At 42.4% G+C, this 23271-nt stretch overlaps 1 protein-coding gene across 2 annotated transcripts in view; it reads left to right on the forward strand.

Annotated features, from left to right (window-relative positions):
- rbfox3a (RNA binding fox-1 homolog 3a) overlaps nucleotides 1–23271 on the forward strand; it is a 185292-nt gene that overhangs the window by 117937 nt on the left and 44084 nt on the right. For both annotated transcript variants that reach the window (XM_037755033.1, XM_037755032.1), the window contains exons 5-7: nucleotides 5474–5566; nucleotides 10341–10401; nucleotides 16517–16570. In XM_037755033.1, coding sequence (XP_037610961.1) covers nucleotides 5474–5566; nucleotides 10341–10401; nucleotides 16517–16570 — 208 coding nt within the window. The remainder of the gene's footprint in view (nucleotides 1–5473; nucleotides 5567–10340; nucleotides 10402–16516; nucleotides 16571–23271) is intronic.

Raw genomic sequence — 23271 nt, forward strand, 5'->3', positions numbered from 1 at the left:
TGAACATCTAAAAGTCGTAACAAAATATCAGAAGGGATTAATTTTTCTCCCACCTCACTCTTTTAAATATATGTTTTATCTGCTCTCCCTCTCAAGGGCAGGCCTATGTGTTTATTTATGCCCAGAGGAAGGCAGTGAATCCTGCATATGCATAAGAGAACACGTCGCTGGGTGCTGTTCGCACATATTATCTGGAGAAGCAATTACAGGGCAACGACTGGCCCGGGATACATAAGGAAAAAAAGGACTGGCTGCTTGTCCAACAGGTGTGTCTGCCAGGCATATTAAATGGAGTTCATTCTCTGCCTCCACGCCATAACTCAACAATGACAAAGCAGGCCAGGAGTAGTGAGAGCAGGCAGGGACCACACTTGTTGGCAGCACTGTTTTTATAATTCAAAGGGGAATAAGGGCAAGATTACGTGAGAACATTTAGACCAGGTTATAATGAAATGGATAAAGCATTACACCAGAACACTGGTAACTGGTTCTGCAAGGTGTTCCAGTGGTCCTCGGGGTTTTGGAACATCTCGTAATAATTTAAATCACCAGAATTAATTTCAGTTTGACAGTTCTCAACTTCACCCAGCTGTGAGTCCATACATTGTCCCCTGTACAGTGTCTACCATCCAACACATTCTCACTCCCAACTCGTCAAATACACTCTAGGTACCCCTCTGGTGCCAGTTTTGGACGAGTCAGGGAAGGCATGACAGTCTTTGCGCCACCTTGTGGTGTAGCTAGTAAATGGACCTCATATGTACAGATTGTTTCTACAGATCTGCTGCGGATTGTCTTCTGTGGATGACAACTAATGAAGTCCAATAAAAAATTCCATACAATTTGTACTTTGGTTGTAGTGCAAGACAAGAGCAAAATAAAACATGCACTGTAGTACATGAAATAAGATTTGCGTATCTTAGCAACACAGAACATATCTCTTTCCATTATTCTCTTCGTCATTATTTGCATACATGCAATCCTTCAATACACCTCTTAAATTGATTCATTTGTGATTGATAGATATGTGATGAAACTACCAAGCCTCTATATAAAATAACTACTGTAATCTATGTTTAACCTGAACCATGATCATTCCCTCCTAACCAAGTAGCTTTTGCTCCTGAACTAAACTTTAAGGTATTTTACAACAATTTTTTTTAGCCTCTCTGACTATCTAACTGCTTGTGTTTCTTGACCCCTCCTGACCTATTTTTAATGATGTGCTATGTTCTGACATCTCAGCAATTTACCTGGTGAGTACATTGTTAAAGTAACTGATATAATCGATGGCTGGAGCAACAAAAAATAAACCCAACTCGTTATAAACAGTAGTTTTCTTTTAAACACTGTGATGGTAAATCAGGAAAGAGCCATGTGAATTTTTAAGAAGGCAAAGAAAACATGATCAAAATGTTGATTAGTTTAAATGACTTATTGCAGAATTATTATAACTCATATAGCAGCTCGGTCTCACCAAATGGCATATGAATGACATGGCAATATGTAAGTCAAGGCCGTCATCCCAACATGTCACATACTGCCTGTTCTGTTCACACCTGGTATTAAGATGCGTCCTCAGTGATCCGATCACAAGTGGACAGCTTTAAGTACGTCTGTTCACACCTGGCATTAGAATGCGTCTCTACATGTGTCTTCAGTGGCCACTTGTGATCCGATCTCACTTCCCCGCCCCATATGAAAATAAACACGTAGTAAACACACGGCTAATACAGCAGCCGTTATATATATATTATGTATTCGTTAATTGCTGTACATTGTATAACATCAAAATAAAAGGTTATTGTACCGGCCGTCCCCGGGGCGGTGCCGGCAGCGCTGTTTTTACCAGACAACAGCAGTGCACAGAGCTCCAGAGAGCGAGGAGGACAGAGAACAGGCGGGCGGGCGGGTGTCAGCTCCGCGCAAAGCAGTGGAACAAAAACACCAATACATCTCCGACAGTATGATAATAATGCACTTTGCGTGCCTAGTCTACATACAGTAGAGCACAGAGGCCGTTCCCTGGCTGACAAGCACCCGTGTCTGCCTGTTTATTCACCTGAGGGGCGCGGTGATTCAGCGGATCCCAGCTGGACACCAGTAGAGTAGATGGTCCTTAATGTGGCCCCAGGACGCATTCACTACACACATTCACTACACACTGCTAAAAGAATGTGACCATATGTGGCCCAGACCACCTCTGAATGTGGTCTGAAAGATCCGATCTTAATGCGTCCTCAATGTGTCTTGAGTGTGTTCACATCTGTAATTAGAGCTGTCCACTTGTGATCCGATCACTGAGGACGCATGTTAATACCAGGTGTGAACAGGGCCTATGTCATTCCCCTTAGTGTCAATTTATTTTTGGCATCAAAACCGTCACTTTAGGATTATGCAACAAAACCACTATAGTTAGGTTTAGGAAAGAAATACATGGTTAGGCTTAAAACTTCTACGTTTGTACAGTGAAAATGACACTGAATGCTGTGAACACGAACGAACAGCTGATTGTAACGTGGCGCATGGACATGAAAAGTGGTCTCCTGGATGAAAGCCTTGTGATTGTTGGACCCATCCACCTCCCCCACCATCTGCTCAGTGTGTATCTCTTTCGCTCTTTAAATTAAGTCACCACAGTCACTCCCGGCGCACTCTCTCGGAGCATTTACTGGTGCCGCGGATGGGTTTACATTGTAGTTCCTGGAACACCTGGTGCATTTCATACCAGCACTAAAGGGTGCCGTGTGCATCGGCACCAAACGCCGACAGCCGTGACAAAGCCTCGGTATGTAACGCACTGGGAATGAGAACGGGCTGGTTGTTTGGTGTGTCATTTCATGCTATGTAGTCTGTACTGACTGCAATGTAAACGCATCCGCATGAATATACTATACTAGCTTGCACTACACCAGCACAAGCTAGCTCGTGGTGTAGAATAAAAAGTGAGAAAGACTGCTTACGATGGGTGGGAGGGGAGGTGGATGGGTCCAACAAACACAGGATTTTTTAACCAGGAGACAGGTGTTCGAGTCCACTGTTCATGTCCCAAAGTGTTGTTGAATCATTTTGAAGCTACGTTAGTGAACGTTAGTAAGGTTTGTGATGTGTTTTCCGTTCTTATGTTAGATTGTTTTTATAAGTATTTTACTGAGCGTACGTTTTTATTTTAAGCCCAACCATGATGTTTTAAGTGGTTTTGTTGCCTAAACATAACCATGACCGGTTCACGGTAACAACATTGCGTGAAAAAACTAAAATGAGTTCTACTGACACGCAGAATGTACTTAAAATATATTAAGTTAACTTTAAAGCCAAAATGGACAAGAAGTCAAAAGTGCTCAGAATCACCAAAATTTGAACAGCTACTGTCTGGTGAAGACAGTTGAAAGCTTAAGCTAGTAAGTGTTTTGACCTTGAGCTAAGATTGTCAATATATAATAAAGCAATATAAGTTAAAGTTATAAGTTAAATCACGTTCGATATATAGTGCTGCAGGAATGAGTCCAAAACGTAGAGAGGAGCACCAACACCGGAACAAAGCAATACAGTGATGTGGACGGGGACGGCAGAAAAACACATTTTAGCTACCTCAAAGAAAGGCTCACCTAAAACAAAATTCAATATGTTTTTGAGTGTAGGTTATATTTAGAATGTTTTCACCTCTTTATCTTGCCGTCAGACAGCCCTTTCTTTCGCCTTTCCGATGAAAAACTGAACTACAAGTGAAACGTATCTATGTTCTCTCCAAAGTCAGCAGGCTCAGATGACAAAAACAGAAGAGATACGTTTCACTTTCAGTTCAGTTCCCTGTTGGAAAATATTCTAAATATAGAGTACACTTAAACGGATTTAGATTTTTTTAGGTGAGCCTTTCTCTTAGGTGGCTAAAATACATAGTACTGCTGCCCCCCTCCCCAGCACTGTGTTGCTTTGCTCCGGTGTCGGTGCTCCTGTCTACTTCTCTAAGCTGGGCGCACACCAACCATCATCTACTGTAAGTAATACACCTACGATGGATAAGAACCTCATACAACCCCACTATACATACACCCGAACTATTCCTTTAAAATATTTTAATGTTTTGTTCTAAGACGTAAAACACATCAATAAATATCCCACTCGTGAATTTTGAAGCTTTTACGTGTCTTAAAGGCGGTTGCTAACAAGTGGCTAAATGAGACTACTAAACGGCATCACGCTGAACACTAGTCTGCCTTCAGCTTACTGGTGGTGACGTGAAGTCAAGCGACCGTGGTGTAGTTCCTTTACAGCCTAACGTTAGCCTGTTACTTCTGCTGATTGCATTCACACTTCAAAAATCATAAAGTGGTGTTCATTAGTGGAGATTATCTTGCTGAACAAAACGTGTATGTATCATAAACTTGTGTTTGCCACAGAGTTTACTTTCTGCAAAAATCCAAAACCCAATGGAACAATCCCATTGGCTTTTTGTCAAGGGAACCATGGCGATGCTAACTTCCTGGTCGGCCTACAAAATTAAGTCATCCCTGCAGCACTCTATGCTGTACAAATAATGTAGATGTCAATAGGCTACACAAGTAACACAACTGTATTCCTGCTTTATGGGTCCAAAGGACTAACTGTGATTAAACAGGTGCCCATGGCTCTAATATGCCTCTTTGCAAATTCCTGATAAAGTTCAACAACAGTGATCAGGTAGAATGGAACATTTAACATAAAGCCCTTCACACAGACAGAGATGATTCTTCAGCTCTCACTCTCTGCCTGCTTTAAGCTCATTGACATGGATAGATGAGGCTTAGCAGTTTAGGGTTTGGAGGCATGTTTTACCGCATATGGAATGTTTGAGTGAGCTGCATCTCCAGGCCCATGTCTGAGACACAGACAGGGAGGGCCTCATGAGCGAGCTGCATCCTGGGGCTCAGAGTCACGGCTGACTGATGCCGTGGAGATTGTAATTGTATGGCACTTATCTGCTCTCCCACAGGGCCTCCTCTGCACACCAGCAGAGCAACCACATCCTACAGCAAACACACACACACACACACACACACACACACACACACACACACACACACAGATATATGCACATCACAAACTCCAGTGTGTTGTGTGGAGGCTTTCATTCCATCTGCTAATTCATGAGTGGTCCAGTTGTTTGTCTGGGATGGAGCAGAGAATAGAAACACACACACACACAATGATGATGAGGTGGTCATTTAATCGGAGCTCTTGTCTGTGGTTTGATGTCCTGTGTTCCCAGCTTTCCTTACTGTAACTCCAGCTCTGTTTCTCATGTTTGTCTAACCAGCCCGACGTCTCTGTGGCCTCTGCTTCTAGATCTAGACCTCCTCCTGACCTGCAGCTCTCTCATCTGTGCTTTGTGTCTTTTTCCTCTCTCTTCTTTTCCCCATTTGTTTCATCAATTTATTTCTGGACATCCTTCCTTTGTTGCTTGATTTTCCACCCCACCTCCTGGCCACCGCAGGGCTTTGGGTTTGTAACATTTGAAACAAGTGCAGATGCTGACCGTGCACGGGAGAAACTAAATGGTACAATCGTAGAGGGACGCAAAATAGAGGTGCCTTCCTTTTCCTGTCTCTCCTTACCTCTTGCCCCCCTCTTCTTTTTTTTACTCATCCCCCGACTCTCTCTTCCTTTTCTCTGCCTGCCTGGCATTTTCTGCAATACTCCCTCCCTTCCTTCTCTTCCTCCATCCATTTCCTCTCTCCTGCCTGCTGCACCTTGAACGCTGCATGCTGAGCCCTGATCCGTAAGTGTGTGTGACAAAGAGAACACAGACCTATTCAGTGGTGTGTGTGAGTGTGTTGCAGTGTTTTTTTGACACAAACGGTGAATTCTACTTTGCTCATGATGGATTCTGTCGTGTGTTTGTGGCATGTGCATCAGGTCACAGTGGTTTTGATTTGAGTTAGATCAGTGATGTGACAGTTTACCTTACACTTTGTTAAAACGTGTTGTCCTCAAACCATAGCAGCTCCTGTTGTATTTTGATGTCACCATCTTGCACGGGGAGTGAAATTTCCCCCATCTTTCCATCTGTCTGTTCACCTTTTTTTTTCCTGTTTCCATTTTTCCATTTTAACTCAGTGTTCATTTAATAGAGGAATCTTAAGGCTGTTGCAGATACTAATGTGTTATGCACGATTTTTTGACAACTATTCACATTCAGTAAACTCACATGCAGCAACACTGTCTCTTAGTAATTGTCTTTACTATACTACTATGTTTTCCTTTTAACATTTTTGAAGAAACATAAACATTGCCTGCATGATGTTCCCTGGTAAAGTTTGTTCCAGTGAGGACGGGGTGGATGGTGGAAACCAGGGTTCTGTTAGGATTAGGCAACAAAAGCATTTTGATTAAGGTTAAAGAGAGATCCTGGTTTTGGTTACATGCTAAAGTGTAACTTCACCCCCAGGTCTGAGCCTAAGGATGCCCACTGCATAAATTTGAAAAATGCTCAAAGAGTGGGCAAGGAGCTAAGATATGAAACCATGTCTACTTCTGTATGACGAAAGCCTCGACGCAGTGTCGACAGACACTACAGACGCTAGCTACAGTAGCTTGGAAAATAGCGATAGGGGGCACTGAATTTGATGAATTATCCCAGCGGCGGGGAAGAGACAGAGTGAGCGCCAGCTCTGGAGACAGACCTGTGAGGTAGTCTCCCAGCACCAGGGAGGAGGGACCGTTAGACACACCTGGCCACCAGCCCACTGTGGAACCGGCCACCGGACTGTGGAAGATGACCCTAGAGGCCAATTCAAAGCTGATTGCCCAAGTTAACATCAAGTGTGGCATATACCAAGGAGATACTCTGTCCCCACTGCTGTTCTGCATAGGCCTCAACCCCCTCAGTCAGATCATCACAAAAGTGGCAATGGATACCGATTCCGAAGAGGGGTAACAATCAGCCACCTGCTCTATATGGATGACATCAAGCTGTACGCCAGGAATGAGTGAGAAATCGACTCACTGATCCACACCACCAGGATCTACAGCAACGACATAGGGACGTAATTTGGATAGGACAAATGTGGTCGGATGGTATCAAAGAGAGGCAAGCTGAACAGAACTGAACGGGTTGAACTACCAGAGGGCAACATAGGAGGTATCCAGGACAACTACAAGTACCTTGGGATTCCACAGGCTAATGGAAACCATGAGGAGGCCGCAAAGAAGTTCAACCACAGCCAAATACCTCCAGAGAGTAAGGCAAGTCCTGAGAAGTCAGCTGAATGGTAAAAACAAGGTCCGAGCCATCAACATGTACGCACTGCCAGTCATCAGATACCCAGCTGGGATCATAAGCTGGCCAAAGGAGGAGATAGAAGCCACAGATATCAAGACAAGAAAGCTCCTTACCATGAATGGAGGGTTTCAACCCAAGTCCAGCACCCTAAGGCTATACACTAAGCAGAAAGAGGGAGGCCGAGGACTAGCAAGCCACTGTCCATGAAACGTCGAAAATCCAGGAGTACATCAAGAAGATGGCCCCAAATGATGAGCTGCTAAGTGAATACCTCAGACAGCAGAAACCCGATGATAGTAAAGAGGAAGAGGAGCAGACAACATGGAAGGACAAGCCCCTGCATGGCATGTACCACCGTCAGATAGAGGAATTGGCTGATATCAAGAAGACCTACCAATGGCTGGAAAACGATGGACTGGCAGACAGCACAGAAGCTCTAATCATGGCAGCACAAGAACAGGCCCAAAGCACAAGGGCCATAGAGGCTAAGAAACTACCATAGTAGATCAGACCAGGGTCTACCATAGTAGATCAGACCAGGATCTACCGTAGTAGATCAGACCCAAGGTACAGGCTGTGCAAAGATGCCCCTGAGACGGTCAAGCACATGGTAGCAGGGTGTAAGATGCTAGCTGGATCAGCGTACATGGAGAGGCACAACCAAGTGGCTGGGATAGTGTACAGGAATATCTGTACCCAGTATGAACTAGAAGTACCCAAATCCCAATGGGACATACTACCAAAGGTGGTTGAGAACAACAGGGCTAAGATCCTGTGGGACTTTAGATTCCACACTGACAAGCAGCTGCTGGCTAACTAATTGGACATAGTGGTGGTTGACAAGCAGCAGAAGAGGGCAGCGGTGATAGATGTGGCGATACCAGCTGACAGCAACATCAGGAAGAAGGAACATGAAAAGGTTGAGAAGTATCAAGGGTTGAAAGAACAGCTGGACCAGATGTGGAAGGTCAAAGCCGACGTGGTCCTCGTGGTAGTAGGAGCACTCTGGGCTGTGACCCCCAAACTGGGAGAGTTACCCCAGCAGATTCCAGGACCGACAACTGAAGCCTCAGTCCAGAAGAGGGCAATCCTAGGAACAGCTAAGATACTGTGCAGAACCCTCAAACTGTACATGCTGTACATGAAAACATATTGCAATGCAAAATGTAGAAGTCCTCACTGTACTTTGCGGCTTTGCACATCAACCTTTAAGACAAAGACACTTTTCAGTCAAATGTAGCCCCATTTTCACCTCAAGCCCAGACATCTTTTCACCTGCAAATTGCTCAGATATGGCTCACTGGGAAAGTCCTGTGCAGTACAGTACAATGCTGAACAATGAGGGAATTCCAGCAGTTTGCAGCAAAGTCCAATGTGTATCAATCAGAGCAGACAGGATGGATGTAGGTTGTACTACTGCCATTGTTCTGGATAGAAATAACAGTGTGAAACAAGAACATCTCCAAAACTGGAGTCCAAGCATTACTTTTTAAGATCTTAAAGGGATAGTTTGGGTGTTTTGAAGTGGGGTCATATGAGGTACTTATCCAAAGTCAGTGTATAACACTTGGCACACCCCCGGTTTGGAGAAACAGACAGGAGTACCAGCACGGGAGCAAAGCAATACAGTGATGTGGATGGGGACAGCAGCAAAACGGATTTTATACACCTGTATAGATAGCTATTTTTAGAATATGTTCGCCGGTTTACCTTGCCATTAGACAGCTATGAGACAGCCATTTCCGACGGGGAATGGAAGCCATTGTATCCATCTATGCTCTCGCTCAACCCGGTCTCACAGGAAGGCGTATAAATACCACGACATAACACGGACATTCTACGTGTCATGAGTATGCACTTTAGCATTTTCAGGTGTCATTTGTACGCCGCTTTTTGCGCGTCATTTGTATGCCACGCAAACATCCGCAGTTATGTCCAGGCAAGAAAACCACTAACTTAGGTTCAGGCAAGAAAACCCCTCAGTTAGGGTGAGGAAAATTGTCATGGTTGGGCTTAAAATAAATAAGTAAACTAAGTAAAACACGTGCGGAAACAACTACGGAAAACAAGTCACAAACATCAACAAAAAACATGTGACAAATATCACTTACGTCACTTACAAAACAAAACACCAGTCAACAACGGCCTCCTACACTGGTCTCCTGGTTAAAAGTGTGGTGTTTGTTGGACCCACCCACCTACCCACCCTCCCACCATCAGTGGTCTTTCTCACTTTACTTTTGATACTATGTTACTAACTCTTACCGTAGCAAAATACGTGGATGTTTTTACATTGCAGTCAGTACAGGATACATGGTGTACAAAAGACACTCCTTGCACATTATGGTGGCATTTATACACCTTTTCATGCTTCGTCATGAAGCATGAAAAGGTGGCTTGCCCCTGCCTCAAGCCACCAGACTTGAGGCAGGGGCAGACCTGCAACTCCCGTGTTCTGTGAGGTAAAATTACTGTTTTTTTCAATGGAGTCTGGTGCATTGGCGAGAGTATAGATAATGGTTTCACTTCGCCGTCAGAGACATAGACTGTAAAGCTGTCTCAGCTCAGCGAAAATATTCTAAATATAACGTAGACTTGGCTAAAATAGGTTTTGCTGACGTCCCCGTCCACAGCGGTAAATTGCTTGTACATTGCTCCCGTGCGGCAACTGGGCAAACTGGGGGTGTGCCAAACGTTGTACACTATGGATAAGTACCTCATACAACCCCACTGCAAAATATCCAAACTATCCCTTTAATTGAAATCATTGAAATGTTGTGTAACTTTTCAGGGTCTGTGTGCATTCATTCTTGTTTTTAAATGTTGTATGTTGTTTGAATTTTCTCTCACTTATTTTCTCTGATGATGTTGAATGTGTTTCAACATCAGACCTTTGACTCATCGCATGGAGCCTCACTTACTGAAATGATAAAATACCAGCATGGCATGGAGAGTGGTTGTGATGTGGATTATCTACAATATGCATATGTTATATTATATACAATATGTTTTCTTGTTTGTTTATGTATGTATTTTTGTGTATCTACTCACACACTAACCTCTGTCTGTCTGCTGACAGGTCAACAATGCCACAGCCAGAGTAATGACCAACAAAAAGCTGGCAAACCCTTATACAAACGGTAAGACTTCCATCTTTTCCCAGATCGTTTGTACTTCTAATATATGCTTTCCTTTCATTTCTCCCACTCTCATGTGTTCTCCTACTCTGAGGCTACGTTGACATTACAAGCAAATGAGGCCCAAATCCAATTTTGTGACGATTATGTGCCACAGATCTGATAGTTTCAGAGTAGTGTGGAGACAGAAATCACATCTGGGCCTCTTACAGATGTGGTCCCCTCTGATACATATCTGATCACTGGCCATGCGACCGCTGTGAGAACACTCATATCGGAATTCATGTGTGTTTTTCCACGTTATACTTCACTGCGTAGGCACAGATCACTCACCTTACAGTGTGTGGGAGCGGTCCGTTGAAACTACAGAAGAAGAACCTCTCGCTCCATCAATCAAAAACTGATTATGTTTGTTTGACTTTTTCTATATTACCGAGTTCTTCTGCTAAATTCGGCGTCATGTTTCACTCAGTAGACAGAGTAGTAGATTTAATAAATTAGCATGTTTCACTCAGTAGACGGAGTAGTAGATTTAATAAATTAGCATGTTTCACTTAGTAGACATAGTAGTAGATTTAATAAATTAACATGTTTGACTCAGTAGACGGAGTAGTAGATTTAATAAATTAGCATGTTTCACTTAGTAGACATAGTAGTAGATTTAATAAATTAACATGTTTGACTCAGTAGACGGAGTAGTAGATTTAATAAATTAGCATGTTTCACTCAGTAGACGTAGTAGTAGATTTAATAAATTAGCATGTTTCACTCAGTAGACGTAGTTGTAGATTTAATAAATTAGCATGTTTCACTCAGTAGACATAGTAGTAGATTTAATAAATTAGCATGTTTCACTCAGTAGACGTAGTAGTAGATTTAATAAATTGGCATGTTTCACTCAGTAGACGGAGTAGTAGATTTAATAAATTAGCATGTTTCACTCAGTAGACGTAGTAGTAGTAGATTTAATAAATTGGCATGTTTCACTCAGTAGACGGAGTAGTAGATTTAATAAATTGGCATGTTTCACTCAGTAGACGTAGTAGTAGATTTAATAAATTAGCATGTTTCACTCAGTAGACGTAGTAGTAGTAGATTTAATAAATTAGCATGTTTCACTCAGTAGACGTAGTAGTAGATTTAATAAATTAGCATGTTTCACTCAGTAGACGTAGTAGTAGATTTAATAAATTAGCAGTTACAAAAATGTATAAACTGCATCGTTGTGGCAGAAAAGTATTAAGTTTATTCACTTTAGATGGATGCCAAATTTAGATGGATACCAAATTATGTTAAATCATGTTCGCCGTATGAGTTAGTGTCTCTTAAGGAGTCGTAAGAAATCATAAACTATCTTTTAGAAGGAGTAGATGTTTACTGGTAAGCTTGTCTCCGTTAAATGTAACAATATGTCAACGGAGGTTTTGCTCCGACAGTAGGAAGTTTTGCCTCGTCAGCCATTTAAAATAAAAATTAACTCATCAAATCGACTTTTCACAATTCACTCAGTTCTTCTGATAAATGTCATGTTTCACAAAGCAGAACTCTGATTTAATGAAATCACATCAGAAATTGTGTGGTCATGCTGATTGGCGGTGTTAACGTCACGCGTCTTACTTTAGTTTATTTAACTTGTGTATCTCTGATCAACGGGCCGTCGGACGGCAGTCCTCCATGTGTGTGTGTGTGATGTTATTGGCTGCTTGTGAGGCGCTTCAGGGCTGAGATCCGCTCACACTATTGTCATATATGAGTCACTTCAAACATTGTGAACAGTCCGGACAGGAAGATCGGATCTGGGCAAAAAATGCTAACTGAGCATTAAGCCCTGTGATCGTAGCATTAGATTCTTCTGTTTTCTCCACTCTCTGCCAGTACCAGACAAGAGCAACAGATCTTATGGTTGTACAGAAGTAGTAAATCATTATGATCCACTTCTAACCATTCAGCTTGGACTGTAAATGGAAAGGAAACTAAAAGCTGCAAATGGAAACCGGGCAGCAGATTCTGCTTTATACAAAAAGAGTTGTTCACATTTGATTAATGGAATCAATATTTGTCAAAGAGGCAGCTGATTTGATTTGAAATATCATGCAAATAGCAAAGTGAAATCTGTTCTTACTCGGCAGAGATGAAAGGAAAAGGGAAGCAGAGAAAGAGGATGATTGGAGATGGAGGGGGGGGGGGAGGGGGGTTAAAGAAGGAGAGGGGTGTCTAAATGAATAGAGCCAATAAAAGAGCAGGAGTCATTTGTAAAGAGGAGGAGAAGGGCCTTAGGGTGTGTTTCTCTCCTCCATCTCTCTCACAGACCGTCAGTCATGTGGACGGAACGAAAAAGTGGAGGAGGGAGAGAGGGAGGGAGAGAGGGAGAGAGAGAGGATGGGAAAGAGGGAGAGAGAGAGGGAGGGAGAGAGGGATGGAACGACGGACAAGAAAAAGAAGCAAGGAGGGGGAGGGGATGGATGAACGAGGGAAGGGATTAAATGGCCAGACATGTCAGCACCTCTCTTTCACATGCACATGCACAGGCACACGCACACACACATACACACACACACACACACACACACACACACAGAAAGACGCACACCTCCATCCTATTTGAGGGTGAAGAGAAAGAGAGAATGAGCCCTGAAGGGTTTTCCATTTGTCACTGTCATCAGGCCCCAAGCACAAGCACAAACACAAACACAAACACACACACACACAGACACACACACATTTTTACTTTTTACATCGGTGCAACCAAAATTTTACATTTCAGCGTTTAGGCCTATACTATGATACCAGAACTTTAGTAGTGGATACCAGTACCAGTGATACCAGGGTAAAAACAACAGTAAAACAAGGAATCCCATGTACTTCATCATATACTCTTTTAGGAACGTTGTCATCCTGGTTTCTGTTAGAAAGTTAAACAGCTCATGATTCTCTCTGTTATTTATTTTATATTGCTGTGAAAACATCTCCCTCTAACAACTGGATTTATTCAAGTTTCTCACCCAGAACTACATTTTACAAGATTACATTTGAACACATCATGATAACGGTCTAATTTACCACAGCCCAATACTCATCTTTACTGAATAGAGCCTGAACACATCATAATGTGAATCCCTTTAACTAGTCTAGCTCTCACAGATATGTTGTTAACAAAATAGGGTGGGTCCCCGGATGTGTAAGTGAGTTTACTGCATCCCAAACAGTTTACCTATACGGTACTGCCAGGCGTGTTATTAACTGTACAGTGCTGGAGCCAATCCCAGCTGACATTGGGTGAAGGTGGGGTACACCCTGGACAGGTCTCCAGACTATCACAGGGCTGACACATAGAGACAGACAACCATTCACACTCACATTCACATCTACAGGACATTTACAGTCACCAATGTACCTGCATGTCTTTGGACTGTGGGAGGAAACCTGAGAACCCAGAGAAAACCCACGCCAACACAGGGAGAACATGCTAACTCCACACAGAAGGACCCCAAGCGGGATTCAAAGCTGTGACCATCTTGCTGTGAGGCAGCAGAGCTAACCACTGCACCACCGTGCAGCCCTCATATATCTATGTTCTTATCAAAGTATTTCACCAGGGCATGTGTTATTTTCAACGGCTGATTTTATATATTTATACATCTATATATAGAACAGCAGAGTGAGAATGATCGGCTGGGAGAGAAGCCATCGTTCTGTTCCTCTGGTTCTGAGGAATAGATCGATAGCTCTGGTTCTGAGGAATAGATCGATAGTTCTGGTTCTGAGGAATAGATCGATAATTCTGGTTCTGAGGAATAGATCGATAGTTCTGGTTCTGAGGAATAGAACAATAGCTCTGGTTCTGAAGAATAGATCGATAGTTCTGGTTCTGAGGAATAGATCGATAGTTCTGGTTCTGAGGAATACATCAATAGCTCTGGTTCTGAGGAATGATCGATAGCTCTGGTTCTGAGGAATAGATCAATAGCTCTGGTTCTGAGGAATGATCGATAGCTCTGGTTCTGAGGAATAGATCGATAGTTCTGGTTTGATAGCTCTGGTTCGATAGCTCTGGTTCGATAGTTCTGGTTCGATAGTTCTAGTTCGATAGTTCTGGTTCTGAGGAATAGAATGATAGTTCTGGTTCGATAGTTCTGGTTCTGAGGAATAGATCGATAGTTCTGGTTCGATAGTTCTGGTTCTGAGGAATAGATCGATAGTTCTGGTTCGATAATTCTGGTTCAATAGTTCTGGATCGATAGTTCTGGTTCGATAGTTCTAGTTCTGAGGAATAGATCGATAGTTCTGGTTCGATAGTTCTGGTTCTGAGGAATAGAATGATAGTTCTGGTTCGATAGTTCTGGTTCTGAGGAATAGATTGATAGTTCTGGTTCGATAGTTCTGGTTCTGAGGAATAGATCGATAGTTCTGGTTCGATAATTCTGGTTCAATAGTTCTGGATCAATAGTTCTGGTTCGATAGTTCTAATTCTGAGGAATAGATCGATAGTTCTGGTTCAATAGTTCTGGTTCAATAGTTCTGGTTCGGTAGTTCTGGTTCTGAGGAACACATCAATAGCTGTTTCTGGGCCTATATATATTTATCTGCTCTATAGCTGGAGCTCTTCGGTCATATGTGAATATTGATCAGTATTCATTGTGTTTATTACTGTTTCAATGTTAATATTTAGGTTATTTATAACATGGTTATATAGCAATAATATAATAATAAATAAACATGTAATATTTATATATTTATGAATGTATAATTAATCATAATTTTTGAAGTAAAACTCCCAGTAACCAGTCAACATGGACAAAACATGGAGAGCACCGGAGTATATCTCTATAGATTGTATCCTAACTCTATTTCTAGTGTATTTCCATCAGATTTATACATTATATATATCATAATATTATATAGCAATAGTCAGAGTGGAGGAGAAGACATTCAGTTTACATCTTGGTTTTAATGGTGATATTGTCTTTGAATGTTAGACTTTATAGTAGTCTCCTATTGCATCTCCAATGTAATCTCAATGGTAACAGAGGTTAGTTTACTTACAACTTTTTCATATTCCTTAGCATCTTACCTTTCAAAAGAGACCAGATATATCCATAGAAGCCTCATGGCTGAGGAGCTACTCCTGATTCACTTTGGCTCGTTATTTTAGGTGTTTTTTCTGAGGGCTCTGATGTGGCTATAGGGCTCAACAGGATAATGTATACCCAGCAGACTACACACTGCTGAACCCAACAATCAACACTACTCTTAACTGTTAAATATTTCATGGAAACACACAATATAACAGCCAGCGCTGCAAAATCCTACAAGGAGACATATTCAAATTTAGCATTGTGATGCAACATGTTGAAGACACACAATATAATGTCCTGTTGGATGGTCACATTCAGCAGTCAAGGCTAATACTCTGATAGCTGCTATTTTAAGGGCGTTTTCACATTAGGTACGATTGATCCGTACCATGCCCGATTAAGATTGCCCCCCCTCTCTGGTCAGCTTTCACATTAGTAAAGTTGTTCCGTACTCGAGCACACTTCATCATCAATGTGTATGTGTTTATGTTGAGATCAGCTGTTCTAGCGGCGGAGCATCGTAAAACACTTCATTCAAGCTGGACAGAAACTAAATCAAACTCACCAACACTATCGTCGTTAGTCTTTCCAACAATCACCAACTCTGGTTTGGCCAAAATAAACTCTGATTTCACCGAGTTTGATGTGAAAATATGCCGACTCTACACGTTGTAAACTACTTGCTAACTGCTAACGTTACTCGCGTTAAATAGCGGTCCACTTCTGTGTATCGGTATGGTTGGCTTTCACACCTGATGCGAACCGTACCCGAGTCCACATGATCCGTACTTTAGACCACCTTTTCAAGTGGACTCGGGTACGGATCGACGAACCGTGCGTACGGTACGGAGCATTCACACTAATCAATCGAACTGGACTTTGGGGACAAGTGTACTCGGATCCGGGCCCAGGTCCCTGATTGTGAAAGAACCCTAAGATATGAGTAAAGTGATTCTGTAGAGAAGATATGCTAACATTCATCCTGTGTGTGTGTGTATGTGTGTGTGTGTGTGTGTGTGTGTGTGTGTGTGTCTCCTGTGCAGGCTGGAAGCTGAATCCAGTGGTTGGAGCGGTATATGGCCCTGACTTTTATGCAGGTAAAGAATCACACAGTCCTGTACTTAGAATCCTTCTTTCTACTGCTCACGCTTTATATCCTCCCTTCTTGTTTCATCTTCATCTCTATCCCTTTGTCTTCCTTCTGTGTGTTGTGTGAAAGACGTGTGAGCTTCCACCTCATGAGTTGGATTCATCCTGACACAGATTACAGATTTACGTGTTCCGTGTGTGCAGTTTGAAGTGGCAGCTCAGTTTCATTTGGTAGAAGTGCTGAGACCGTCCGCTCCCCTTAACTGCTCTACTTTTTGCTCATTAGTCTGAAATCTGTTCATTCCCAGACAGCTTTACAGCACTCCTCTAAATAACCAGCCTGACAGAGAGAGGCCATCCATCTCTTTTATTTCTCCTTCCCTCTTTTCCTGTTTTTCTGCCTCCTTCCCGCCATCTATCCCTCCATCCAGCCAACCAAACACAAACCTCAGATGACCTCAAAACCCTCTATCACAGTTTCCCATGCTCTGCTGCCTGTGGATATATCCCGTGTGTGGGGGTGTGTGTATACAGTATGTGTGTGTGTGTGTGTGTGTGTGTGTGTGTGCGTGTGTGTGTGTGTGTGTGTGTGTGTTTTTGTGGTGTAGCTTTATGTTGATTTACAGACATGTATATTTATGCATTTATATATTTTAGGTGCATACAAAACAAAAACTGATCCATCTGTCCAACAGCATACACACACACACACACAAACACACGCACACACACACACACACACACACATACACACACACACACACACACATCCCTAAATAACAGTACTGTCAGTGTTACACTAGCTGGTCTAACACTAGTCTACCTTTTTATTACATTCATTCTCTATCCTCCTAGACCCAGACTCACTTTACTCACTTTAATGGTGCCTTAATGCACGGGCTTACCGGGGCTTAAGTCCCAGGCCCCGAGTACCAGGGGCCTAACGAGACATGAGCTTAAAAAATGTTTAAATATATATATATAATAAATTACAATATTACATATTTGCACCACCGCCGCCATGAACCTTGAATATTGGGCCAGGGATGTCACAGAGGTTTTTCGGTGCATAGCTATCAGCGCACTCAGTCCCTGCCCAGTTTTTATGGGTGGGCCCCTGACAATCTTGACTTTTTAATGTGATATTGGATTCATGTTGAATAGTTTAATATTGTGTAGGTTTATATGTCAAACGACAACCATTAAATAATATCCTTATTTACTGTATATTTTTTCTTTGGTTCAGTGGATGTAAATTAACTGTGACGTGATAGTGCAGCCTGTTATCTATAAGAATGGCAGAGTATGCTAAAGTCATGTAGTCATTATTAAATCTTACATTTCATACACAAACAGTCTGAGCCCTCATTCAGTTATTAGTGCAAAACAAAGTCAGTGAAACAGCGACATGGGGACAGCAGTATGATCAGAACCACGATCAGCACCACGATCAGCACCACGGACAGCACCATGATCAGCACCACGGACAGCACCATGATCAGCAACATGATCAGCACCACGGACAGCAGCATGATCAGCACCACGGACAGCAACATGATCAGCAACACGGACAGCAGCATGTTCAGCAACATGATCAGAGCCACGGACAGCAGCATGATCAGCACCATGATCAGCACCACGGACAGCAGCACTTTCAGCACCACTGACAGCAGCACGATCAGCACCACGGACAGCAGCACGATCAGCAGCACGATCAGCACCACGGACAGCAGCACGATCAGCAGCACGATCAGCAGCACGATCAGCACCACGAACAGAGGTCAGCACCACGGACAGTAGCATGGACAGGAGTACTACACATCACACAAGCAAGACTCAGGGGACATTTCATTCTACTCTCTCACATATCTAATACTCCATATTTGCAAACATAAACTGAAAAAGAACCAACATTTTGACAGGAAAACAACTTACACAAAAATGACATGAATAATATGATTGTGGCCAACTTACTCACTTACACTTACCAGGAGAAAGCACTTCTGAAGGTGAGACTATAGCTGGTGTTATACCAGTTTTTATACCGGTTCTTCACCTGCGATGTTTGCAGATTTTTAACTGAAAAGACTGATCGTCTTGTGTTACCGCTGTTCACACAGGCCTTTTTGGCTCAATAACCTAGCTTTGTCTTGACTAATGGTTGACGTATTGTCTTATAATGATGACTTTCATATTCTGTTTACTGATGAGGAGGGCACTCAATTTAATATGTGTCGCTGTCCATTGACGGGTTCTGAAATAATGTTGCCACGGCATATTGTGAAAGGAGGGAAGTAATATTAAGGCACTTATGTGTATAGTAAACAGTACGTAGATAGTAATAATCCAGCCTTTTTACCCAATAACAGTAAGTGTCTCTCTGACCCATCAACCCACAGAGTAGCAGCACGTTTACTAGGCAGGGCTTATTGTTTCCTTTCTCCCATCCTTCCTTCCTTCTTTCCTTCTGTTATTCCTTCCTTCCTTCCTCCCTCCCTTCTACTGCAGTCCAGTCCCAAACAACATCTTCCAATATGGGCCCAGTTTGTGACATGATTGTGGCATTATGTCACTCAGCTAAAGGTCCAATCACTTTGGAAAGGTCCACAGAAATGGATCCCACTTTGAGCCTGTAACAGGCAGAAGTGTCTGAGAAGAAATGCTTCACATCTACGGTGATGTTAACCTAAACTGTCCAAAATGATTTGACAGAAAGAAAATGTGTGGAAGATACAAGTCTTTACTGGTTTCATAATAGATTAGAATAGATAATAGATATAAATGAACAGTGACAACATTTTACACAGCGATACAATTCAAAGAAATTAAATATAAATATTTTCAATATATTCTTTTATCCATTTCACTTATCCAGACTTTTTGCATTTGTCCACATTTATTATAAGTCAGCACTGATGTTTTACCCTGGTAAAGTGATGGGAAACTGGCAAAGCTACAATTTCTGTTTGAGTTAAAGCAAAATGTGTTTTAAGTCATTCCTCTGTAGGGGCCCAATATCGGTCTAAACAGTAAGGAATAACAGATGCATGAAAGGAGCTCATGTTAATTTCCCAAATGATGTATTACTCCAAGAGGCCTTTCAATGAAGCCACTGAACTTGTTGTTGAGCTGAAAATGTTTGTCTATTGCCTTTGATTTGCTGCCGTTGATTGACTTTCCAAACATGTCTTTGGTTTAACAATATTCCATGTTTAGCAAAGAACACTTTCATTATAATCTATTATTTTCCAGACATGCTCAATACATGTCTTAAAGTTGACTAATATTTACAGTGAAGTGTAGCTACATAAATACACTAAACCCTAACCTTAACCACTGCTCATTCATCATATATGTAGATGACTTCCATCTTTTTGTCTCTCATCAATTCACATTTTAGACTTTCCAGAGACTTCCAGTAACACAGCAGGTTTCTCTCTCCACCGCTGTAACAACATTAGAACCAGTGAACCAGTTCTGCTCCTCATACCAGTATTAGAAAACCCACACTCACACATACTCAGTCCGTCTTGCTAATTTATAGGATGCTAATGCATGGAGTGATCCTAAAAGCACCATTAAAGTTTGCCAAGCCTAAACGACACTATATGCCGCTCTTTCTCCCAGGAGGAGGGAGGGATGGATGGATGGATGGATGGATGGATGGATGGATGGATGGATGGATGGATGGATTAATGGATGGAAGGATAGAAGGATGGAAAAGTGGGAAAAATACACAACAGAAAATAGGGAAAATCAGCCATGCCGTATCGTGTCTGCCCTCTCTACGTGTTCATACCTTCTCCTCGTTACATGAATCTTTCTTGTGGCTCAGGTCTACTGGCATTCATTCACCCACATACACAGTATAGTTTATATCCACGCCTCCACCCTTCATGTCTTCCTGCATTCCTACAGGCATTCCTTCTCTATCTCTGTCCTCTCATCACTCTCTCTCTCCTCTACTGTATGAAAAATGAAGAATTCCCACCTGTAAGTGAAAGTGCGTGGGATTGGGATTTCTTCTGGAATAATTATGAGTGCATTTAATCTAGTTTGGGGAGGAAGTAAAGCAGGATGTAAAGGGGGATGTAAGGGCGATTAATCATTCTTTATCAGACGGCTTTCCCAGCACCCATCAGCTGAATCGGCCTCCATAAATCCTGGCCAGCTGACAGTGCACTCCATCTCCATTGCCGGGCTCGGCTACAGGTTTATTGTGCACAAATCCCATTCAGAAGAATGACAGATGACCTCCACATGCATACACAGCCATGCTCACACACTCATGAATACCCGTATGAAGGTGCACATGCAATAATGTAAGCATAGATGTACAGTCTGGCTGGTGCATTTACACTCAGGTATGCACCGAAACAAGCAGACACTCATAGTTACACATAGCTACACTCTCATAGACACGGATACTATGAGTTGTTAAATAAAAGATGAAGCTATCACATAATAGCCAGGAGTGTGGTCTGTTTGAACAACGCCTGCACTCCTCCAGGGCCTTTCAGCAGTGCTAAACAATAGAAATGGATTCAGGCTCAAATTATTGTAAAGTAAAGAGGGTGCACATATGTAGTGCATCTTAACGTCCTTGCATCCAAACTAATTGCTGGTAAATCCTAAGGCCAACTTTAAGTTTCCACAGCTGAGCATTATAACCTCTGGTCAAATCTTTCTATCTTAAATCAGTACCACTTAAAGCTATATCGGTAGGTAATTTTGAGAAACTAGCAGTGGAGGCTGGTCCATAGAGGCAGAGGAGGTTGCTCCTCCTCTATTTTTTTGAGAGGAAAGAGGGAGATCAAAATATAAGAAAGAGTAACTGTTTGAGTTAAACCGTTACCAAATCTCAGAATCATTTATAAGATCATTTTTCTCTCCATTATTCAATTCCTGATTAATTAACTATGTTTCCGCTGTTGCAAATGACCACTTGTGATTTAAAGGTAATTTTTAGGAGACCAGATTGAATTCATTAAGTCCGTTAACTTTGCCATTCTCTGTGTTAAGCTGTTGAAATGAAATTCAATACTTCCTGCAGACATTTCAGAATAAAACGAAGGGACATGCTTATGCCCCCAGAATGGTAAGAAATGGGTACAACGCATGGATGTTACTTTTGCAATAACAGCAATTTAAAATGACAAATGGTAATAAAATTAGGAAACAAGAAACCCTACCATTAATATACAATAATCATACAATAAAATATACAATAAAAATAACATGGGGGACCTGAAATCGAGTCCTAAAATCTAATAAGTGCCTTTCTTACAGTAAATAAAGGCCTGTCCTCAGGTCAGGTAAATATGTGTTGTGGCACAACACAAACAGACATCCACACACACACGCACACATACACATACACATACACATACACATACACACACACACACACACACACACACACATATACACATTCACATACACAACATGGTATGCAACTCTGATGAGAATGGAGACCAGACTTCCTCTAATGTTTTTTGATCAGAGTTTGCATAATAGCCTTGGCCTATGTGAGTTGTGTGTGTGTGTGTGTGTGTGTGTGTGTGTGCGCGCGCGTGCGCTAATGTGTGTGCTTGAGTAAAATAGACTGCATAGGCATGAAGGACAATGAGGGAAATGTAATACTGATTGATTGACTGTGTCCTAGACTGACTATATGCAAAGCAGGACAAGTGTGTGTGTGTGTGTGTGTGTGTGTGTGTGTGTGTGTGCGTGCGTGCGTGCGTGCGTGCGTGCGTGCGTGCGTGCGTGCGTGCGTGCGTGCGTGTGTGTGTGCGTCGGTGCGTGCATGCTTGTGTGTGCAGGGCTTGGCAGAGCAGCTCTCCAGAACACAACAAATAAGATTAAAATGTAAAATGCAGGCAGGGAAGTAACTAGGCAAGCAGCTCAGGCCTTTTTAACATATGCAGGAAAATTTGCAAGTTGGAAGGGCGACATCAGATCAGCTCTGGGCTTCGTCATACTGGAGCACCATCTCTGGTCCAAGGCCGGCCGAGATCACTGTCAGCTATAGACCCCGCCTTTTCAAACTGATGTTTTAAAAGCCAGCAGTGATTTGTGGTGATGTTTCCATACAGTAGTGTGACCGTAGCCATGCTGTTCAGCATTTGCAGCTGTTATTTGTATTGTGGCTTTAACATAAGGTAAGATTTATTTATCCTCAGTGGGGAGAGCATGATAAATGACACAGGAACATTTAACATTCTTTGACAGCAAATGGGGGCAGCACGGTGGTGCAGTGGTTAGCTCTGTTGCTTCATAGCTAGAGGGTCGCAGGTTCAATCCCGGATTGGGGTCCTTCTGTGTGGAGTGAGCATGTTCTCCCAGTGTAAACATGTTCTACCCGTGTCTCGTGGGTTTTCTCCGGGTTCTCCGGTTTCCTCCCACAGTCCAAAGATATGCAGGTTAGGTTCATTTTTTGAGTGTGAATGGTTGTCTGTCTCTATGTGTCAGCGACCTGTCCAGGGTATACCCCTCCTTCACCTAATATCAGCTGGGATCGGCTCCAGCACCCAGCGCCACCTTGAACAGGATAAGAGGTTACAGATGCTGGATGGGTGGATGGATGAAAGCAAATGCTCACGGTTTTAGGCCGTATACTGTGTAGTATATTTTTGGATACTTTGGATAGACAGTCACACTAGCATTTATAATTTGTGTAAGTGCTATGATAGATATGTATCAATCAAAT

The sequence above is a fragment of the Sebastes umbrosus genome, chromosome 20 (genome assembly GCF_015220745.1).
Source record: "Sebastes umbrosus isolate fSebUmb1 chromosome 20, fSebUmb1.pri, whole genome shotgun sequence".
In the NCBI taxonomy this organism is placed as follows: domain Eukaryota; kingdom Metazoa; phylum Chordata; class Actinopteri; order Perciformes; family Sebastidae; genus Sebastes; species Sebastes umbrosus.